At 56.6% G+C, this 18,723-nt stretch overlaps 1 protein-coding gene across 2 annotated transcripts in view; it reads left to right on the top strand.

The window, feature by feature from the left end:
• The window catches only part of PKD1 (polycystin 1, transient receptor potential channel interacting), an 84,448-nt gene extending 65,992 nt beyond the window's left edge, over window positions 1-18,456 (top strand). For both annotated transcript variants that reach the window (XM_038186835.2, XM_038186834.2), the window contains exons 23-46: window positions 23-625; window positions 1,112-1,268; window positions 1,994-2,246; window positions 2,810-3,005; window positions 4,039-4,209; window positions 4,314-4,457; window positions 4,789-4,999; window positions 5,344-5,470; window positions 6,254-6,370; window positions 6,567-6,616; window positions 6,721-6,923; window positions 7,153-7,258; window positions 7,860-7,978; window positions 8,920-9,122; window positions 9,433-9,627; window positions 10,353-10,492; window positions 10,678-10,805; window positions 11,180-11,348; window positions 11,680-11,805; window positions 11,973-12,147; window positions 12,628-12,915; window positions 13,273-13,407; window positions 13,625-13,939; window positions 14,326-18,456. In XM_038186835.2, coding sequence (XP_038042763.2) covers window positions 23-625; window positions 1,112-1,268; window positions 1,994-2,246; window positions 2,810-3,005; window positions 4,039-4,209; window positions 4,314-4,457; window positions 4,789-4,999; window positions 5,344-5,470; window positions 6,254-6,370; window positions 6,567-6,616; window positions 6,721-6,923; window positions 7,153-7,258; window positions 7,860-7,978; window positions 8,920-9,122; window positions 9,433-9,627; window positions 10,353-10,492; window positions 10,678-10,805; window positions 11,180-11,348; window positions 11,680-11,805; window positions 11,973-12,147; window positions 12,628-12,915; window positions 13,273-13,407; window positions 13,625-13,939; window positions 14,326-14,952 — 4,958 coding nt within the window. In that variant the 3' untranslated portion in view covers window positions 14,953-18,456. The remainder of the gene's footprint in view (window positions 1-22; window positions 626-1,111; window positions 1,269-1,993; window positions 2,247-2,809; window positions 3,006-4,038; window positions 4,210-4,313; window positions 4,458-4,788; window positions 5,000-5,343; window positions 5,471-6,253; window positions 6,371-6,566; window positions 6,617-6,720; window positions 6,924-7,152; window positions 7,259-7,859; window positions 7,979-8,919; window positions 9,123-9,432; window positions 9,628-10,352; window positions 10,493-10,677; window positions 10,806-11,179; window positions 11,349-11,679; window positions 11,806-11,972; window positions 12,148-12,627; window positions 12,916-13,272; window positions 13,408-13,624; window positions 13,940-14,325) is intronic.
• Window positions 18,457-18,723: the final 267 nt, after the last annotated feature.

The following is an 18,723-nucleotide window of genomic DNA, read 5'->3' as shown; positions in this document are numbered from 1 at the left end:
ACTGTCATTTCTCTCCTGACAGGTGACTTAATCCATCTCGTCAATACGGTTTCACAAGAGTCCAAGCCCCAGGAGCTGCTTGCTGATTCCCACAACCTGCTGCTGGCTCCCAAAGCCTACAACCTGTCTTCCAGCCTGATGCGCATCCTCATGAAGTCTCGCGTGCTGAATGAAGAGCCCCTGGAGCTGGTGGGGGGAGAAATTAAGGCCACAGGCAAAAGATCTGATCCCTTTAACTTGCTTTGCTATGAGAACACGCCGAACTGCCAGTTCTCCATCCCCCAGGCTTTCAACACCACCCTTTCCAACTTGACCGACGTAATTCAAGTCATGTTCCAAGTGGACTCCAACCCGTTCCCCTTTGGTTACATCAGCAACTACACCGTGTCCACGAAGGTGGCCTCCATGGAGTTCCAGACCCACAACGGGGTGCAGATCCCCATCGGCAGCCTGGACTCGGAGAAAGCCATCACTGTAATGGTGTCAAACAACACGGACGCTGACAATCTGGCTGCTGGCACTGAGGTCATCGAGGCAAGAACGTCCGTGAACCTCATCGTGACCATGGAGAGCAACAACCGAGAAGCAGGACTGCACTTCAGGCTCACCTACAAAGTCCTGAACGGTAGCTCAGAGCCAGCTCCCCGTGCTCTTTGCTGTTTCTTTCCGTGGGTGGGGAGGGCTGGGCTGGAGGCAGGGGGCGGTTGTGTCAGGGGATGTGTTTGGGAGCACATCTCGGGACAGCAGGTCCTGTACCGCGCTGCCGAGGTTGCAGCTGTCATGAGCATTATCCAACCCTGGTGCAATCCTTGTCTGAGGATTCTGACACCGAGAAGCCTTTTGCTTTTCCCAGCAAAGCGTGGCTTCTGTGAGCTGTGTTAGCACCGGAGGGAGCTTGTCCTGTCCCTGGGTCAGGTACACTGGGATCCAGAGCCTCCTGCTCAGGAATCCTCTGAGCTGCAGGCAGAGTGCAGACAGGAAATCATCTCTCCCAGCTCCGTGTTGCTGACACTCCTCCCCGAGCATCCACTGCTGGCAGCAGCCGCGTGGTTGAGCTCTCCCTGGTGTTTATAAAGTACTTTCTGTTCTTTATCTCTCTCTCCCTGTGCAGATCATTACATCGCGAGCGAGCCTGAGCCGTTCATCATGGCCTATCTCCACCACGAACCAGAGCCCAACGAGTACAACTGCACTGCCTCGAAAAAAATCAGCCTGGAGGCCCTGTCTGGAGATGACCACAAGCTCTACACCTTCTTCACCTCGCCGCTGTAAGAGCACCTTCCCTACTGATCCCTGCCACCCCCAGGCTGTCCCGTGGATGTGCACGAGGGATTCCCAGAGCTTTGCCATGGCTAATGCCAGGCTGCCCTGGGCTGCTGTGCCGCTGGGGTTTGGAGCCAAGCTCTCTTCTTTCTGTCAGAGCAGTCGTTCTTGTGACTTCAGTCACTGACTTGCTGCCTTTCCCAGGAGTGTGTGTGTTCATGCCTCGTGTTATTTATGAGCCGTTCCTAGGCATGATCTGAGAAGAAAGACAGGCAGCTTGGGAATAGGCGGGGCAGGAGTGGAGCCACTGTTGTGTAAGTTGACACAACTTCCACGGCTTTTGGTAACAGCACGTTCAAAGAGGAATTAATCCTCCTGATGAGCGAGTCTGCTCCCAGCCAAGAAGTGAAGTTGCTCTGGAAGAGTCGTGGGGGTCAGTGGGACAGAGGGGAGGGCGGGCGGGAGAGCTGTGCAAGGCTCCCAGCACACAGAAGAGAAGGGACAGGCAGTGCAGTGCTCCCAGGTACTGAAATAACGCAAAGAGAGAAGAATTCAAGGGGTCTTTAGAGCCCCAGAACTTCAGCACAGAGGGCTGTGCAGATTATACCACGTTCACCAGGCCTTTCTTTCTCCTCCTGTGTGCTTACCTGTCCCTGCAGGGGGGTGATTTCTGGGGTTTGTGTCCCTTCAGCCCGTGGGTAATGATATCTTGCTGTCCTGCCCTTTCCAGGACGGATGACACCATCCAGAAGTATTACTTCAACATCACCAACCATTTCAGCTGGTCCCCGGTGGAGGTGACCCTGGGGCTGTACACGTCCCTGTGCCAGTACTTCAGCGAGCAGGAGCGACGCTGGAAGACAGAAGGCATCGTCCCGCTCGAGGAGACCAGGCCAGACCAGGCCGTCTGCTTAACCCAGCACCTCACTGCCTTCGGGGCCAGCCTCTTTGTGCCCCCAAACTCTGTCCAGTTCATCTTCCCTGTGAGTAGAACAAAGCAGAGGCTGTGTGATGTCTTGGGCTCCTGCTGGTGTTCACATTGGGGCTGGGTGGTGGCTGGCAGACCAGCACCCGTGCCTGTGCACCTTTGGGTGCTGCAGCCGAGCACAGAGGGGCCGTGTCCCCTGCTCGTGAGTCCTGGCTGCTGATGGTAAAAGCAGACGCTTGCAGCTGGCTTTATTCCCCAGTCTGAATACCTCGCAGTGTGCTCACCTCTTTCGTGAGACGCCAAATGCTCCTCCCAGCTGTCACAGCACTGTTTGATCCCAGAGAGCTTGCACCTGCCAGCTGCTCCCTGGCTCCTGGGGACACTGGGGCTCCTTCCAGCTCTGTTGCTGTGCCATAGGTGGGAGCAGAGAGCTCCCAGCAGCTGCTGCAGTGAGCTGGGGCTGGCTGCTGCCAGCACATGAGCCCTGAGCACAGTGTGAGCAGGAACAGGTCTCTGGTTGCACGCGGTGCTGCGAGTGATGTTCACCACAGCCCCCGGGGAGCTGTGGGGTCCTTCTGAGGAAAGAGAGCATTTATCAGCTTGGTTCTTTTCTTCCAGGCTCCAGGCCCGGGCCTCAACTACATCGTTCTGCTGACGTGCGCCGTCTGCTTTGTGACTTACTCGGTGGCCGCGCTGATTGTGCACAAGCTGGACATGATTGACATCAACCGCGTCGGGGTGATTCCCTTCTGCGGCAAGAACGGGCTGTATAAATATGAGATCCTGGTGAAAACTGGCTGGGGCAGAGGATCAGGTCAGCCCACAGACTCCTCCCGTGCTTGACTGCTAGGGTGACATCTGTGCAGCTCCCTGAGAGCTCCCCTCGGGGCATCCCGCACCAAATGTCCTCTGGCAGGGCCCAGAGCCCAGCTGTTGTTTGAAGGAGCACCGAGCAGTCAGCTCAGGGCTTACCCACAGCATTCAGATGTTTTTGTGTGTCTGATGATGGAGCAGGAGAAAAAAAGAGTCACCTCTTGCTGTAGGGAGCCAGCTGGTACAGAAATATGTGCAGGAGGAGGCAGTGGTTGTGCCTCAATGCTGGAGCTCCCTCCCGTTGATCCTTTCCTGCAGAAGCATCCAGGCCTTGTGGGCACTGCAGACTGATCGTTTTGCTTTCCGCCTCCATCCATCACTTTGTTCTCCCCTCCCAATCTTTCCTAGCAGCATGAAGGCAGAAAGCCTGGCTTTCTGACCTGGGGCTGGGTTTGTAGCTCGAGCTGCCAGAAATATCATCCCAGGCCTGGAAATGCAGGGAGCTGGGATGTGGGAGCTCTGAGCACGGATGGGCGTAGATGCCACCGTGTCACTGCTAGAGGCATGCTCCCAGTGATCTTAGTGTAACCACTGGTTTTACTGGGAGCAGCTTTGGTCCGAAGTCACCCCAAGGACCGCCCAGGTTGAGCAGGTGGACCAGGGAGCATCTGGCAACGGGTACCAGAGAGAAGTCAAAGCAAACAAGTCTTCTGACTGTCTGATGGAAGAAACATCCAGAATAAACGTCTCCTCCCAGTAGGGTGTTAGCAAGTCAAGGAATTTCAGATTCAGTCCCCTCCAAAGTGGAAAACCACGAGGATGCCAAGGATCAGTCTGAGCAGCTGCCCTGCAGGCTGTGTAACACCACCCCGGGGTGTGGGACAGCTGCCGAGGGCATTTCTGCCTCCCAGGTCCCCAGGTGGCCCCTCTGAAGGGCCAAGACACCCGGCCCCATGTCCCTGGCAGGAAGGCAGGGCTGGGAACGGCTCCACCTTGGGGGAACTTCCCTAACCGAGCCCCGTTAACCCTGCCAGGTACCACAGCGCACGTGGGGATCGCCCTGTACGGCGTGGACAACAAAAGTGGGCACAGACACCTGGACGGGGAAAACGCCTTCCACCGCAACAGCCTCGACGTGTTTCAGATCGCCACGGAGCGGAACCTGGGCAGCATCTGGCGCATCCGCATCTGGCACGACAACAAAGGTGGGACAGGAGCAGGCGTGGGGGCTGAGGCTGCCGTCGGGCATCAGGGGTTCACACGGGGAGTGCCTGCCCTGAAACACATCTCTTTATCCCTTCACCCTTAGGACTCAGCCCCTCGTGGTACCTGCAGCACGTCATCGTCCGGGACCTGCAGAGCAGCAAGAGCTACTTCTTCCTGGTGAACGACTGGCTGTCCGTGGAGAGCGAAGAGAACGATGGCATGGTGGAGAAAGAGGTTTATGCTGCCAGTGAGTGCTCGGCTCCTGGGTGCAGGGCAGGGAGGCTGGGCAGGGTGGCAGCTCCCATTGCACAGAGGAAGGGCTTGTGCAGGAGACTGCAGAGACAGTAGAGCCTGCACACGGCTACAATCTCAGTGCACTGATGATTTGCACAGCCAAATGCCTTGCTGGGTGCTTTGTGCTAGAGGACAAGGCATGGCTGGGATCCAGCTTTGCAAAAAGGCCAGCATAGGTGCAATGGGGATACTCTGAATATCAACCTGCAAGGGGGGACTGTGCCAGCCCCAGCTGGGCACCCTCTCCTGTGCAGCTGACCCTGAAAGTCTCTCTTTGTGCTCAGGTGAGACGGAGCTGAGGAGCTTCTCCCGGATCTTCATAGCAGAGCTGCAGCGAGGCTTCTTCGAGAAGCACATCTGGCTGTCCATGTGGGACCGCCCGCCTCGCAGCCGCTTCACCCGTGTCCAGAGGGCCACCTGCTGCTCCCTCCTCATCTTCCTCTTCCTCTGTGCCAATGCCGTGTGGTACGGCATGGTGGGGAACGTACACCTCAGGTGCGCTGTCCCTTAACTCCTCAGAGCCCCTCCTGTGCTTCCCCTTAGGCAGGACAGGACAGACCTTATGTCTCCTGCAAACAGCTGCCTTGCTTGTGGCCTGCAGCCTGCCCTTCCCCTCACGAAGAATTTGGGATCAGGACATGAGGCATTGAGGACCAAGGAGAGCCTGATCAGCTTTTCCCCTTGCCCATTTTTGCCATGCCATCTCTTAGCCTATGCCCATTTCTTTCCCAGCACGCCTGAAATGCCCAGTTGTGCTCTTCTGTCTTGCTCTCTGCTTGGCTGGCAGCCCCGAGAGCTCCTGCTAACGCCCATCTCTGATCTCTCTCGGTTCTCTCCAGCAACAGAGCCATTTCCAACCTGGTGCCTGTCAATGTGGACACCGTGGCTGTCGGTCTGGTGTCCAGCGTGGTGGTCTACCCTCTCTACTTGGTCATTTTATTCCTCTTCCGGATGGCTCGTGGCAAGGTAATTAAAAAGAGTAAAAAAAGGAAAAGAGTAAAAAAGGAAAAGAGTAGCTGCTGGCTGCCCAAATGGGTGTGCTCATCAGGTTTTCTCATCTGGGGCAGTGTTCTGCCCTTGGTGGTACATCACTTCTTCAGCTGGTTGTCTCCCTGCTGCCCTTCTGCACTGCCCTGCCTCATGGCCACAGCCTGGGATGACGCAGGGCTCTGCCCCCCTGTTGAGTGGGGAGCAGCCCCTGGCTTTATTTAGGGGGACAGGTCACTGTCGTGCACATTTGCTGGGTGATAGTGGCTTCTATTTAGGCACTTCATCCTGGTTTTGGTAAGTGATAAGTACCCAAATGCCACTGAAAGGTACGACCCTCTGCTGCTTCGGTAGGAGCTTGAGAGCAGCTCAGTCGAGCATTCCTAATGAAATACCTGCCCTGGGTACAAACTCAGCTCTCTGAACAGAGCTGTGGTTAGGCAGCTGTGGAAGGATTAGCTGGGGATTTAATGACTAGTTACACACAATTAACGGCCTCATTAAGTACTGCAGCCAGCTGCTCAGTGACTGATGAGCAGCAAATGTGTCTGGTATTTCTTTTCCCTATGAGCACTCCCTGCTTCTGCAGGAGACTGTAAACCCCTGCAGCTTCTAGGGAACTTGTAGGGGGCACAGCCCAGAGGGTCCTGGGCTGTGGGGCAGTGCCCAAGGCAGGGAAGGACGTGCCTGTTCTCAGCCCCACCAGGCACATTGCCACCTCTGCCCCTCCTGGTTCTGCTCAAGCCTTCCTGCCTCCTGCAGGTTTCCATCAACCACACGCTGACTCACTCCGACCAGCAGTCCCTGGAGATCGACAACTACCTGGACTCCTCCATCCTCGACAGCTCCTTCCCCACCTTCCCTGGGCTGCGGGCAGAGGTAAGCTGCAGGTGGCTCTGTGGGCTCTCCTGCACCCCCACAGCTGCATCCATCACCGTCAGTGCCAGGACTAAGGCACTCGTGCCACCGGACAGCACTGGTGGTGGGGAGAGCCACAGCCTTTTGTCTCTGCATAGCTGCTGTTCTGGCCGGGCAGCAGTGTCACATCCCTAAAGTGCCTCCTCTTCCTCCACAGGCCTTCTCTGAGCAAACCAAGACAGATCTGTTCTTGGAGGATTCCAAAAGGTAAGTGGGCTCCTGGGGATGGAACAAGTAGGAACTCAGTGTTGTTTTCTTTTTCTAGTCTCCCACAAATTATTTCTTCCTTTCCTAACTCTGTCCTCCCGCAGCCTCGTGCGGTGGCCCTCCAGTGAGGCGCTGCTCAGCTGGCCAGACCTCCTCAGCAACCCCTCCATCATGGGCAACACCATCCAGAAGCTGAAGAGAGGCCAAGCCAGCCGCCACCTAGGGCTCGAGGCTCCGCTGGCAGCTGAGGAGGACAGCCTGTCGCTTGGCGTGCACCAGGGGCAGCCGCGGTACTTCTCTGCCTCAGGTGGGTGCGAGCGGCACTGCTCCCTGCCAAATGCTGCAGGGGTGTGCAAGAGAAGCAATCTGGTGCTTGGGAACTCCAGGGAAGCAGAACAGCAGAGCTTGCCACCAAGCTGGCTTCAATTTGCAAGGCAGAAGTGGGGATCATATTTTTAATGGGAATTTCAGAACCTTCTCAGGGTGGGGGTCTGCGTGCTGTGCTCCTGCCAATGCCCTCTGCGCTGTTTCCCCAGATGAGGACCTCATCCGGCAGATCCTAGCAGAAGGAACTAGTGGCATCTCCCACTCCCAGGACATGGGGCCGTACATGAGGGCTGAAACAGATCTGATCTCAGGCCTGTAAGTACGGGGGGAGCAGAGTTTCCCCCCCCCATGGCAGGCAGATCCAGTGTCTCCTGTCCTTGCCCTCGCTGCTGTTGTGCCTGCCAGCTCTGCTGCATGCAGCCCCAGCGAGCTGAGCTGGGCTTTGTGGCACTGTGAAGCCCCAGACAGCCTTGTCACACAGTCACTGTGTCACTGTGATTCCTGCAGCCTGCACAGCCTGGGCTCCAGGAGGGCTCTGCGTCCCTTCCAGGAACTACCTGGAATATCCCCTAAAGCCCTGGCTGGAGAAATGGCTCCAGAGCTTCGTGGGCTGCTGATGAAGTACCAGGGAGGCACTTTGGGGAAGGGGGTTTGAATCCCTGATGTGTTGCCATGCCCAGAGCACCCTGCATTAGGGTACAGGCACTGCCTATAAAAGCAGCAGGGTGAGGGAGGGGAAAGTCTTCCAGCAGGAAAGTGTTCCTCTGCAAAAGGCAGAACAGAGCATCAGGGTACTGGCAGCCTGAGCCTGCTGCCCTATAAAATACCTCTGCCTGGCCCAGTGCTGCCGTGCTGCTGACAGCCTGACCCCGCAGCACCCTCACAGCTCACCAACAGCACCCCTTTGCCTCGGCAGCTCCAGTGTGTTCGGGGAGAAGGTGGAGACTGTCATGATGCAGAAGCTGAACGACAAGGGCCAGGGCATGGCAGCCCCTCCCCGGGAAGTGAGCAGGTCGGCCAAGTCGACGTGGACAGGTACCAGGGCTGTGCCCAGCGGCAGTGCCGTGGGCCTTTGGGGACGGGCAGGGGCCTTGGCACATAGCACAGCTGTGAGGAACAGGCAGGTAAGCAGAGCGTTAGGAGAGGCTGCTCCCAGCAGGGATGTGTTTGCTGTTTTCCTTCAGCCACCAATTCCTTCCTTCATCCAGCACGAGGATGCAGAGCGAGGGTCTCTGTTATGGGAACATGAGTCAAATGCCAACAAAAGTTCACCCAACAAAGCAGAGGAGGAGAGGTGCTTCCTAGTGGACCGTGCAACACAGCTGGGGCTGCACCAGCAGGATGTCAGGCCTGGGGGTGGGAAGTGCCAGGCTGTCCCATGGAGAGGCTGAGCACCAGTTCTTGTAGTGAACTCTTGGCTTCCTGAGGCACAGCCTCCTTAGGACAGGCTGCAGCAGAGAGAATTGGACACGGCAGTAAATCCTCCTGGATCTGCTAAAATCCCTCCGTTCATCGTGCTTGATGAATGGCTGTAGGATCTCTATGCCGGCGCTGGTTCAGATGGGTGGATGAAAGAGGCTGTGCCCGAGCAAGCCCCGGGGCAGGGTGGCTTGGCAGGCTGAAGGCTGTGACAGATCTGTGTGGCTTTTCACAGGTCTTGACCGCAGCACTTCCAGCCAGGCCGGGCATGCCCCATTTCCCGGGGCTCTAATGGAAAGCAGGGAGCTGATCCCACTGCCGAGGCAGGATCCCATCTCCTGCTGCCCACCCTGCTGCTGCAGATGGGAGGCTGCTGGGCTGGGCTGGCTGTGGTTCAGGCTGCTGTGTTCGTGCTTAGTGGGAGATGGCTGGGACAATCCCTCCAAACCCTCCCGGGACTGGTGGCGAGTGCTCTGCTGTGATGAGGGATGTGCTCAGCCCTGTGCCCACTGGGACCCTTTAGCAGTGACGGTTGCTCTCGTTTCTCTTCCCTCCAGTTGCAGACCAAACATTCAGGAAGCGCTTGCTGCCCCCCTGGTGCTCCTATCTGGCTCATGGCATCAGCCTCTTCCTCTTTGCCACCTCCACGGGGGTCTCGGTGTGGATCGGGGTGGGCTTTTCCTCCAGCGTCGCCCTCATGTGGCTTATCTCAGGGATATTCAGCTTCCTGGCATCCTTCTTGGTCTGGGAGCCCCTGAAGGTAAGGACAACAAAAGGGAGGACACAAGCACTTACCTGTCTGTGTGCACATATCAGCTGTAATTAACATCTTCTCCAGATATTAATCAAGTCCTATCAGACACAGGGGACTGAATTCTGCAGAGGAGGGTGGGCACAATAGCAGCGTTAGGGGAGGCAGGTGGTGGCAATTTGGGTTACAGGCAGCCAGCTGCTCCAAGGTGGTGCTGAGCTGCCGTGCCCTGTGGCTGAAGGGCAAACAGGAGCTGCTGCCCCGTGGTTCTGGTGGCACAGCTCTGTTCTGTGAGCTCACAGCGTGCTGGTGTCCCCAGGTGCTGCTGGAAGCCCTCTATTTCTCACTGGTCGCCAAGCGCTTGCACCCAGAGGAAGACGACACCTTGGTAGAGCACCCGTTTGTTGAGCACGTTTCTGAGAAGATCAGCAAAGTCCGACCCCCACAGGGATTTGCCCTTTTCCAGGCCAAGGAGGAGGCCAGGAAGGTCAAGCTGCTGCACAGGATGCTGAAGGTGAGCAGAGGTGGAGTGCTGGCATCACCAGCCAAGATCCGTCCTTGTGTGGGCCCTCCCTGTCCATCTGTGACCCCCTGAGCTCAGAGGTGCAGGTGTCCGGTCCCTGCCTCAGTTTCCCCACCTGTAGAAGGCAGGCAGTGAGGTTCATCTTCTCTCTGAAGCTCTGAGGTGTCTGGACAACAGGACCATAAGGGGGTGGCCATGTCCTTGATTTGGAGCAGTGGCTGTGTTTGTCTCTGTAATTGGGGTGTTTGAGGCTAGGGCCAGGTGTGCAGCATCAACTTGCACAAAGAAAATTAATTAACAGGGTCTTGTGAGACATAACAAGAGCAGAAGTCCCAGTTTCTTTGTAGATCATTCCACGCTGGTGCTGGGAGTACACAGCTGCTTTAGAGCATCCAGCTACTGTCAGCTGAGTGCCAATCCTTTAAAGAGCAAAAACTCCTGTACCTGTGTTTATAAACCAAGCTGCCAGCTACAGCACTGCTGCAGGGAGGTTGTGCAGTGTGTACCGGCTGAAACGTGGTCCTGGGCTGGCTGCTCTGAGGGGGGGGGGAAAAAAAGCCTGTGCCTGGGTTTTGTTTTAAACTGCTTCCAAATGGGAATTAGCAGCAGGCTCTGGGGCTTGATCCCGCTGCACCCAGTGGAAGGCATCGATTCCTGCAGGGACAGGACGGGATCCTGCTGTTGGGTACAATCCCTTTCTGCTCTCTGCTTGCCAGAACTTCCTCATCTACATGATGTTCTTGCTGGTGATCCTGCTCACCAACTACGGAGACGCCACCCGCAACAGCAGGGCCTTCCTCCTGCAGAGCTCCATCAAGCAGCAGCTGGGCAGCAGCGAATTCCTCCGCATCAAGAGGTAACAGCAGAGAGCCTGGGCTGGGGTGGGCTGAGCGATCCCCTCCTCGGGGTGGGCTGATGGCCAGCCAGCAGGGCGAGGGCGCAGGTACCTGCTGGCTCCTTCCAGGATTTCCCTGGGGCTCAGCATCGAGGGGATTCATTCACCTTTAGGTCTTTGCCCCTCACAGCCGTTCCCTTTTGCAGGTCGGATCAGTTTTGGGTCTGGATGTCGCAGGTTTTTCTCCCGTACCTCTACAACAACCGCTCGGGTCAGGAGAGCCACAGCACCACGCTGGGGGCAGCCCGGCTGCGCCAGCTCCGGCTGCAGGAAGGTAGGGAGGGGACAGCAGCCTGGGGCCCTGCTGTCACCTGCAAGGGGGTGGCACTGCCTGGAGGGTGAAACGGCTGGGTCTGGGTGCAGTGGGGTGCTGGGTGGAGCAAGGCAGGGGTTATGGAGGCACTTTGCTCTTTGCAGCGTGTGTATGAGGTGCTGCTGGTTCTGCTGCCACCAGAGGGGAAATGAACTGGGGCAGTGATGAGGATGGAGGGGCTTGCACTGAAGGGAGAGGTTGATGGGATTTTGGGAGGTGTGGGTGAGGACACGGGGGTGAAGGGGGCTTGGGAGGAGGGGAGATGCTGAGGGTGAAGGCTCAGCTGTGTGCCCACGCTGGGTGCTGTGTGTGTGACGGTGTCGGTCTCCTTCCAGCTGAGTGCCAGCTCACTGCCCATGACTTCGTCCGTGGGCTGGGCACAGGTGCCAGGAAGGACTGCAGCACCTCGCCCGGCTTCTCCACGGCTGACTACGCAGCTGGCTGGCAAAGGGCAGCCGTGAACGTGACGGCCGCGTGGTCCTACTCGCCGCCCGACCTCACCGGGTAAGGAGATGCCCAGCCTGCAGCTCTCTGTGCCTCTGCTCCATGTGCTGGGGGCGTTGGAACTCGTTGGGTGTTTTGGTGCTCTGGGTGGTTCCCAGCCCTCACCTCAGTAAGGTCAGCTGCAGCCCCTGAGCTCTGCAAAGGGTAAATTAAAACAAAAATGCCAGGGGCTTTTCCCAAATGCACCCATGCTGGCCCCTGCATGCTGACAGTCTGAGTGGTGGCAGGCACTTGGCTCCTGCTTTCCCTGCACGCTCAGTCTGCCCGCAGGAGAGCACACCAGGGCTGTTCTGTCTCCATCTCTCACCCCGTGGCTCTTCTTCCTCTGCAGGGTCTGGTACTGGGGTTACATCTCTTTCTACGATACCGGTGGCTACATCCAGGAGCTGGGGGCTTCGCTAGAGGAAAGCAGGGCTCAGCTGCGTTACCTTCAGCAGCACACCTGGATCGACAACATGTGAGTGTGGCAGGAGAGAAGGAGATGTTCTGCTGTCACCAAGATTTTTAAGGGGCACTCCTGGAGGTGTCACTGGGGAGAGAACCTAGGACCCTACGAAGTGACGGCACCACAGCCCAGGGTCGCTGTTGCCCCAGGTCCCTGAGCTGCTGTTCTTCTCTCTGCAGGAGCCGGGCGGTCTTTGTGGAGCTGATGCAGTACAACCCCAGCGTGGACCTGCACGCTGCCATCACCCTGCAGCTGGAGTTCCTGGGTGCTGGCCAGGCCGTCACCGCGCTCTCCATCAGCCCCTTCCCGCTGCTGCGGCTCAGCAGGGGCGTCACGCTGCAGCTGCTCATGATGGTCAGTGTGGTGCTTCATCCTGTGCCCCTCTCCTCTTCGGTCACTGCTCAGAGATGCTCAGGGGTCTGTCCCCAAGAAAAGCAGCACTGGTCACCGCAGACTAAAGCTCCCCCAGCTGGGCTAGGGCTGGGTGGAAGCGGAGCCCCCTTCTCTGGGCGCTGCCACCCTGCTGCACGTGCCTTGGATGGGCTTTGGGGAGCTTTGCTGCTAGGGCAAGAGGGAGCAGGACAGAGGGAGCAAGAGGATTAATAGAATTTTATAGAATATCCGGAGTTGGAAGGGACCCATAAGGGTCATCAAGTCCAACTCCTGGCTGGAAGGCATGGGAGGAGTTGAAGTGTGCTCCAGGGGTAGGCTCGCAGATCTTGGCCTAGCCCATGGGGTTTTTGCTGTCCTGGGGGGCTGCAAGGTCTCCTGGTGCAGCCTGGCAGGCAAACATTGCCCCCTCCTTCCCTGGTAACCTCTCCCCTCTTCCCCCAGGTCTTCCTCATGATGTTCGTGGTTTACTTCGTGGTGTCCGAGTCGCTTTCCATCAAGAAGGAGGGCAGGGCCTACTTCACCATGTGGGGCAACTACGGCCAGTGGGTCTTCATCCTCCTCACCACCTGCACCGTGGTGGTGCACCTCAGCCAGGCCACCCTCGCCGACCAGCAGTGGCTCAAGTACCTCAACAACAGGAAGGGCTTCACCAACTTCTACCAGGTGGCCTTCCTCAACACCATCTTCAGCACCTTGGCTGCCTCCCTCCTCTTCCTCCTGACCGTGCAGGTACAGAGGGGGCTGGCTGGGAACAGGATGTGGTCGGGGATGTGGGCTTTGGTCAGGGATGTGGTGTTGTTTTTTTACCATCTGGGGCTGGAATCAGACCCAGGGATGTCTGCACCTCCACATTAATGACCGGACAGCCCCATGTTCTCAGCCTGTGAGCTCTGCTTTAGCCTCTGGTTGCCTGCCTGCCCATTGCAAGTTCTCGTGTGCAGTCCAAGAGCAGGCAGTGCTGTAATGCCTCTTCTCAGGGCAGGGAGAGCAAGGAAGAGGCTCTGTGGTGCTGGGCAGGTCTTGCAGCACCCTCTGCACCTGAGCCCGTGTTGTAACACCTAACACCGTCCTCTCGCTTGGTCCTAGGCGGCCCAGCAGCTGCGCTTTGTCAGGCAGTGGTCTGTGTTCGGGAAGACCTTTCAGAAGTCCATGAAGGAGCTGATGGCTGCAGGGCTGGCCTTCGTGGTCCTCCTCCTGGCGTATGCACAGCTTGGCTTCCTGGTGAGTACCTGCTCCCCCCAACTCGCCTGGTGGGGGGCTGGCTGCGAGCAGGGGCTGCCCAGGGTTGTGTGACCCCCCCAGCCCTCCCCGTGCTGCAGCTGCCAGCAGAACCCTGCTGCTCTGCAGGGCTCAGACTTTGTAAGGTGGGGTAGTGCGTGTTGGGGGACATTGTGGCACCAACTGATCCCTTTTTATCTCTCCGCTGTCCCATTTGCAGCTTTTCTCCTCCTCCTCGGAGTCCTTCCGCAGCGTGGGCAGCAGCCTCCTGCTGCTCTTCGCCATGGTGCGGGGCAGCACAAACCTCCGCCCCTGCCCACCCGAGTCCTCCGGCCTCTACTACCTGTTCTGCACCAGCTACATCATCCTGGAGGTGTGGATCGTGCTGAGGCTCTTCACCGTGGTGCTTGTCTACAGCTACCGGGAGATGCACTTCGAGCTGTACCGTCCTGCCTTCGAGCCCCAGGACTACGAGATGGTGGAGCTCTTCGTGCGCAGGCTGAAAATGTGGATGGGCTTCAGCAAGGCCAAGGAGGTGAGTGCAGCCCGGGAGAGTTTGTGTGCAAGGGCTCTGGTAGCAGGCCTTAAGGTGCAGGTTTTTCAGAGAAATTATGTCGTCCATCCTCAGCCCCACTTTGCCTTCAGGTGCTTCCCAGCACTGTTCCCGGTCAGGTCCCCCAGCCCCTCTGGCTGGGAGGGGTGGAGCAGGGGCAGATCCTGGATGCCCAAGGGCTGGCTTAGTGATGGGGCACTGTAGGGTCGTGGCTATCAGGTCTCATTCCCATTATTTTAGGTGATTTTTTTTATTTGGGATCCATCCCCAGATCCCTGGGGCGCGCTGTACCACAGCCAGTTGTACCCTGTTGCCAGCTCCTGAAATAACTCCGTCTCCCCTCTTTCCCCCACCCCTTTCTCTCCCAGTTCCGCCACAAGGTGAGGTTTGAAGGCATGGAACCGCTGCCGTCCCGCGACTCCAGCGATTCCAAATCCTTTCGGGGCCCCACACCCAGCGCCGCCTCCGACAGCTCCAGGGCCTCCACTTCCTCCAGCCAGCTGGACGGGCTGAGCCTCGTGCTGAGCACCCGCGACAGCCTGGAGGTGGACGCTGACATCCAGCGGCTCCTCTCCCTCTTCGAGATGCTGCTAGCCCAATTCGACCGCGTCAACCAAGTGACGGAGGACGTGTACCGCATCGAGCACCAGCTGGAGGGCTCGCAGAGCCGCCGCTGCAGGAGGAGGTGCGCGCAGGGGGCGGAGGACGTCCTCAGCAGGTACTGTGCGGGCAACGCAGAGCGGGGACCCTCGCCCGAAATCTCCTCGGACATTGACCCGCAGCTCCCACGGGACGCCCTGCTGTCCCCCCACTCCCCCACGGCCCCGCCGGGCAGCAGGGGCTCGGTGCCCAGCCGGCTCCTTCGTGCCAGCAGAGGCGTGAGCGCGGCGGCTTCCCTGCTGCCCCCGCACAAGGCGCACGCCGCGCTGGCTCCGGCCGTGAAGAAGAAGCGGCCTCTCCGGGCCAAGAACAGGGTGCACCCGACTGTCAAGTAGCCGAGCTGCGGGAGGGCAGAGCGAGCCTTGGAAAGGGTTTGCAGAGGCAGGCTGTGCCTGCCGAGCTCACCTGGAGCATCAGGAGCTGCCGAGCACTGCGCCGTGCCGCTGCTGGCGATGGGGCTGGCGCAGCCTCCGTCCTCCACGCTCCTGGCCTCGTGGCTCAGGCGTGCTGGTGTCCTCATCGGTGGCTGCCAGCATCAAGGGTTCATAGGAAAAGGCTGAGCCTTTCCTTGTGGACAGCCGGGGAAGACAGCACGGGTTACGGTCAGCGTGCGGGGAAAAAAAAATGATTACAGTAGGGCAGTATTAAAAAGTTGTCTCTTTCGTTAAATGGCCCCATCTTCAAGCAGATTCACAGCCTCAGGCGACTGTGATGAGGACACTTTACTGGGGCCCAGCATAGGGTGACTGGTACGAGGCTCACCGCCCCTTCCCTGCTGGCTGTGCCAGGTGGAAGGGGGAGAGGGGAGCCCCTGGCCTAGAGGGGTTGAACTGAATCTTGGATGTTGCCGACCAGACGCACTGTGGAGGAAAGCTACAGGTTTCAAGAAGATATTTAACCTTTTTTTTTTTTTTTTTAAGCATAAATATATATAGATAAATATCTACACCCAGATCAGTTAATTTCCAGTATTGGCTACTTTTATCCTCCGGAAATTGGTATTATTTGTATTTAAAGAGATCCGATATTTAAAACAAAGGACATTGCAAGCGGCGAGCTGCCAGCCCTGCTGCCCGGCCAGGCTCGGAGGGGTAAGGAGCAGCAGTTTGACCCGAAAGGGCTGGAGACCCAGGGCTGCTTTCAGTCGGCGCTGAGCAGGGGGTTGCCAACGTGCTGGCTTCGCTGCGGACCCCCCAACCCCACCCCACCACCCACCAGCGCTCGCCCCCCGTGCAGCAGCCCAGGGGTGAGCGTGCTGCTGGCTGCTTGGCTTTTCTAACCCAAGGAATGTATTGACGTAAGTATATGTATTTTTTTGGTTTACTTGTTCGTATGTACTGCCCAGCACTTTAAACAATGCTTTCCTCAGCTAACAATGACACATGCGATCTAACAAGAACGGGATAATATATCACAGAAGCAGTATTTTTGTTGTTGTTGTTTAAATCATAAACTGAAATGAGCAAGTGAGGATAAACTGAACGCAGCCCCTCCACCCCAGCTGGCCACGGCGTTACCTCCTGGGCTCTTCGTGAAGTCCAATTGCATTTGGAGGGGACTCAAAGAGAGCTTTTTAGGGGGCCAGGAGGAGGCAGAGGCCCTGCAGCCCTGCTTGGTGACTCGCAGCACACTGGGGCTGTGCCTGTGCTTACAGGGTTGGGGCAGCGAGCACCACGACCCCTGAAGCCTTGCCAGGGCCTGCGTTCACTTTGTCCTCGCCATTTCACATGATGTATATTGTAAGTAATTTATATGTTGGTTTCTGTTTTTTTTAAATGTATATATTTTTGTATGTTTGCTATATTTTCATAGCATCGGTAACGTGTTTGAAACATGTAGATAGGAGACAGAACACTATTGTCAGAGTTATTTAAAGGATGTATTAAGTGCTTCTTCCTGGGAATGTCCCGTGTATATAAAGTATTAGGTGTCTGTGTGCATGTGGTGCGTGTGCTCTCGAGGTTTGGGCCGGGCTGGCTCAGGGCCAGTCCCCGCAGGTGGAGCAGAGCGTGGTGGGGATCCCGCAGTGCACAAGGTGGTTTTCCTGAATCTGCTCCCTGCTTCGGAGTGTAACTGAAGGGAAGCATTGAGCAGCACAAACGCTGCTGCAGGGGACAGTGTGTCTTGCCTCTGGTGCTGCTGCTCCTGGCAGCATCGTTCCTAGGACTGCCCGGACCAGGGAGGAGACCTCTGGGAGCAGTCAGATGCTTCCTGGATGCTTCCATTGGTGAGTCTCCTCCTCTAGCTCCCAGCACTTTCTGCCATGCTGTTAAATATGTGTGAAGATTTCATTCCTGGGCTTCAGCTGCCTGCCCCTGTCCCTTCTGGGTGACTGGGGGAAGATGCACGGGTGCTGTTTGTGATGGCTGTGGGACTGGTGTAAATTGCCCTTGGAAAAACTCCATTGTTATGAAGGATATGGGCTGTGGAAGGTTGCAGAAGGCTGCAGACAGGAGCAGAGGTGTGCTGTAGAATGAAGATCGCTTACAGTGAGTTGGTGGTTGGTCACCGTAAATTAGGTTGCAAGAGTAGATTTCGGAGGGAAGTAGAGTGCAGAGTGGAGAAAACTGTTAGTACCCAGAAAGCTTTCCTCAGGGAAAGGAAGAGGCAGGTTGAAGAGATGGCAGAGAAGTGCCTGGAGTTGAGTAGAACAAGGGGAGAGGGGCAATGCCAGCCCTGGAGCAGCTGGGGATGGGGTTCTCACACGGGAGAGCTCCTAAGCACAACTGCACCAGAACAGCCACTTTTGGAGCTGAAGTTTAAATGGGACTGCGCATTTCCTTCCTGCTGCAGTGGAATAATGGCTGTGGATACAGCCACCCCTAAGGGCTGTGCCCCCTTCCCCTTGGTTACAGGTGCCTGCTCGCTGTGGTCAGTGCCACAGCAGGGTGGGACAGGGACGGGGCTGTCAGTGCCAGCCTGGGAGCCAGGGGGACTGGGTGCTGAGTGACCAAACCAAGCAGGTCTTGGAAGGCTCTGGGGCCTAGCATCATCAAAAGCCCTTTTCCCCACCCACCTCCCAAAAAAGCATCAGTTCAGAGCTCAGCTCCTTCCCCCTGACTCCCAGCTTAAGTATGTTCATTGAAATAGAAGTTGTTACTAAAGTACAGGTACAAGAGAGGGAGGCAAGAAGCAGCAGTGAGCAGGGACCCGAGTGCTCAGAACAGCCTTCAATAAGCTAAATGTGCGGGCTGGACAAGGATGCTCCCTAGTGAAGCATCGGGATTCTTGGTCCCAAGTGTCTGTTCCTTACCAAGCTTGCTTTGTGTGTGTGTGTGAGTGTGAGGTGATGCACGTGACTTACCAAGTGCTTCTTCTAATCAAAGAGGAGCAGAAACAGGCCAAGACAACTGTCCTACTTCTTACCTTAACTTGAAGTACGGAGAGCAGCTCTGGAACCCACACAGTTGTTTCTTGAAAAGTCAGACACCTCAGTGAGGGCCCACGTGCTTGGTGGGCACCACGGACAGCTTTCAAGCAATCATAGTTCTCATTGCAGCATTTATTTGTACAAGCTATAGCAATACTCACAGGGTTCCTTCACTGTCACAGCTAAGGTTCCACGTATACAATGCACTTAGCTGCAGCCAGAGTTACTAGTCATGGAGTTATACTGTCAGCAGCAATGAACTTGACTTACAGCCCTAACCACCAGGTACTCCTGAATGTATATTTCTGTGTTTGTAATCACCCAGAGATGGTTTCTTATTTATTGTCTTAAGTCTCATACAGATGTAACAGTATCAAGCTGCTTAAATAAAATAAAAAAACTATCCACTAGTTTAAAAGGAAGAGGGAAGGACCTCTATATAAATGCTTTTTTTTTTTTTTTTTTTAAACATGATTGTGATCAATATGCCAATTTTAACTGTCTGGTCAGCATTTCACTGCAAACAAAAATACCGTATTTTGTAACTGTGGGGATGTTTCTTAAAAAAATGACAAGGTCAAATAAAAGATGACTGCTACAACCTGGCTCCAGTACTTTTGTTGCACTCACTCCAGCCCTCAGCCAGGCAGCGAGCTGCTCACCACTACCAGCAGGAGATCAGGAAAGGTGCAGGGGCACAGCAGCACTCACCAGAGCCTGTCCAGCTGCCTGTCCA

Source organism: Anas platyrhynchos, chromosome 15, assembly GCF_047663525.1.
Source record: "Anas platyrhynchos isolate ZD024472 breed Pekin duck chromosome 15, IASCAAS_PekinDuck_T2T, whole genome shotgun sequence".
Classification (NCBI taxonomy): domain Eukaryota; kingdom Metazoa; phylum Chordata; class Aves; order Anseriformes; family Anatidae; genus Anas; species Anas platyrhynchos.
This window is presented reverse-complemented; position numbering and strand designations above follow the sequence as displayed.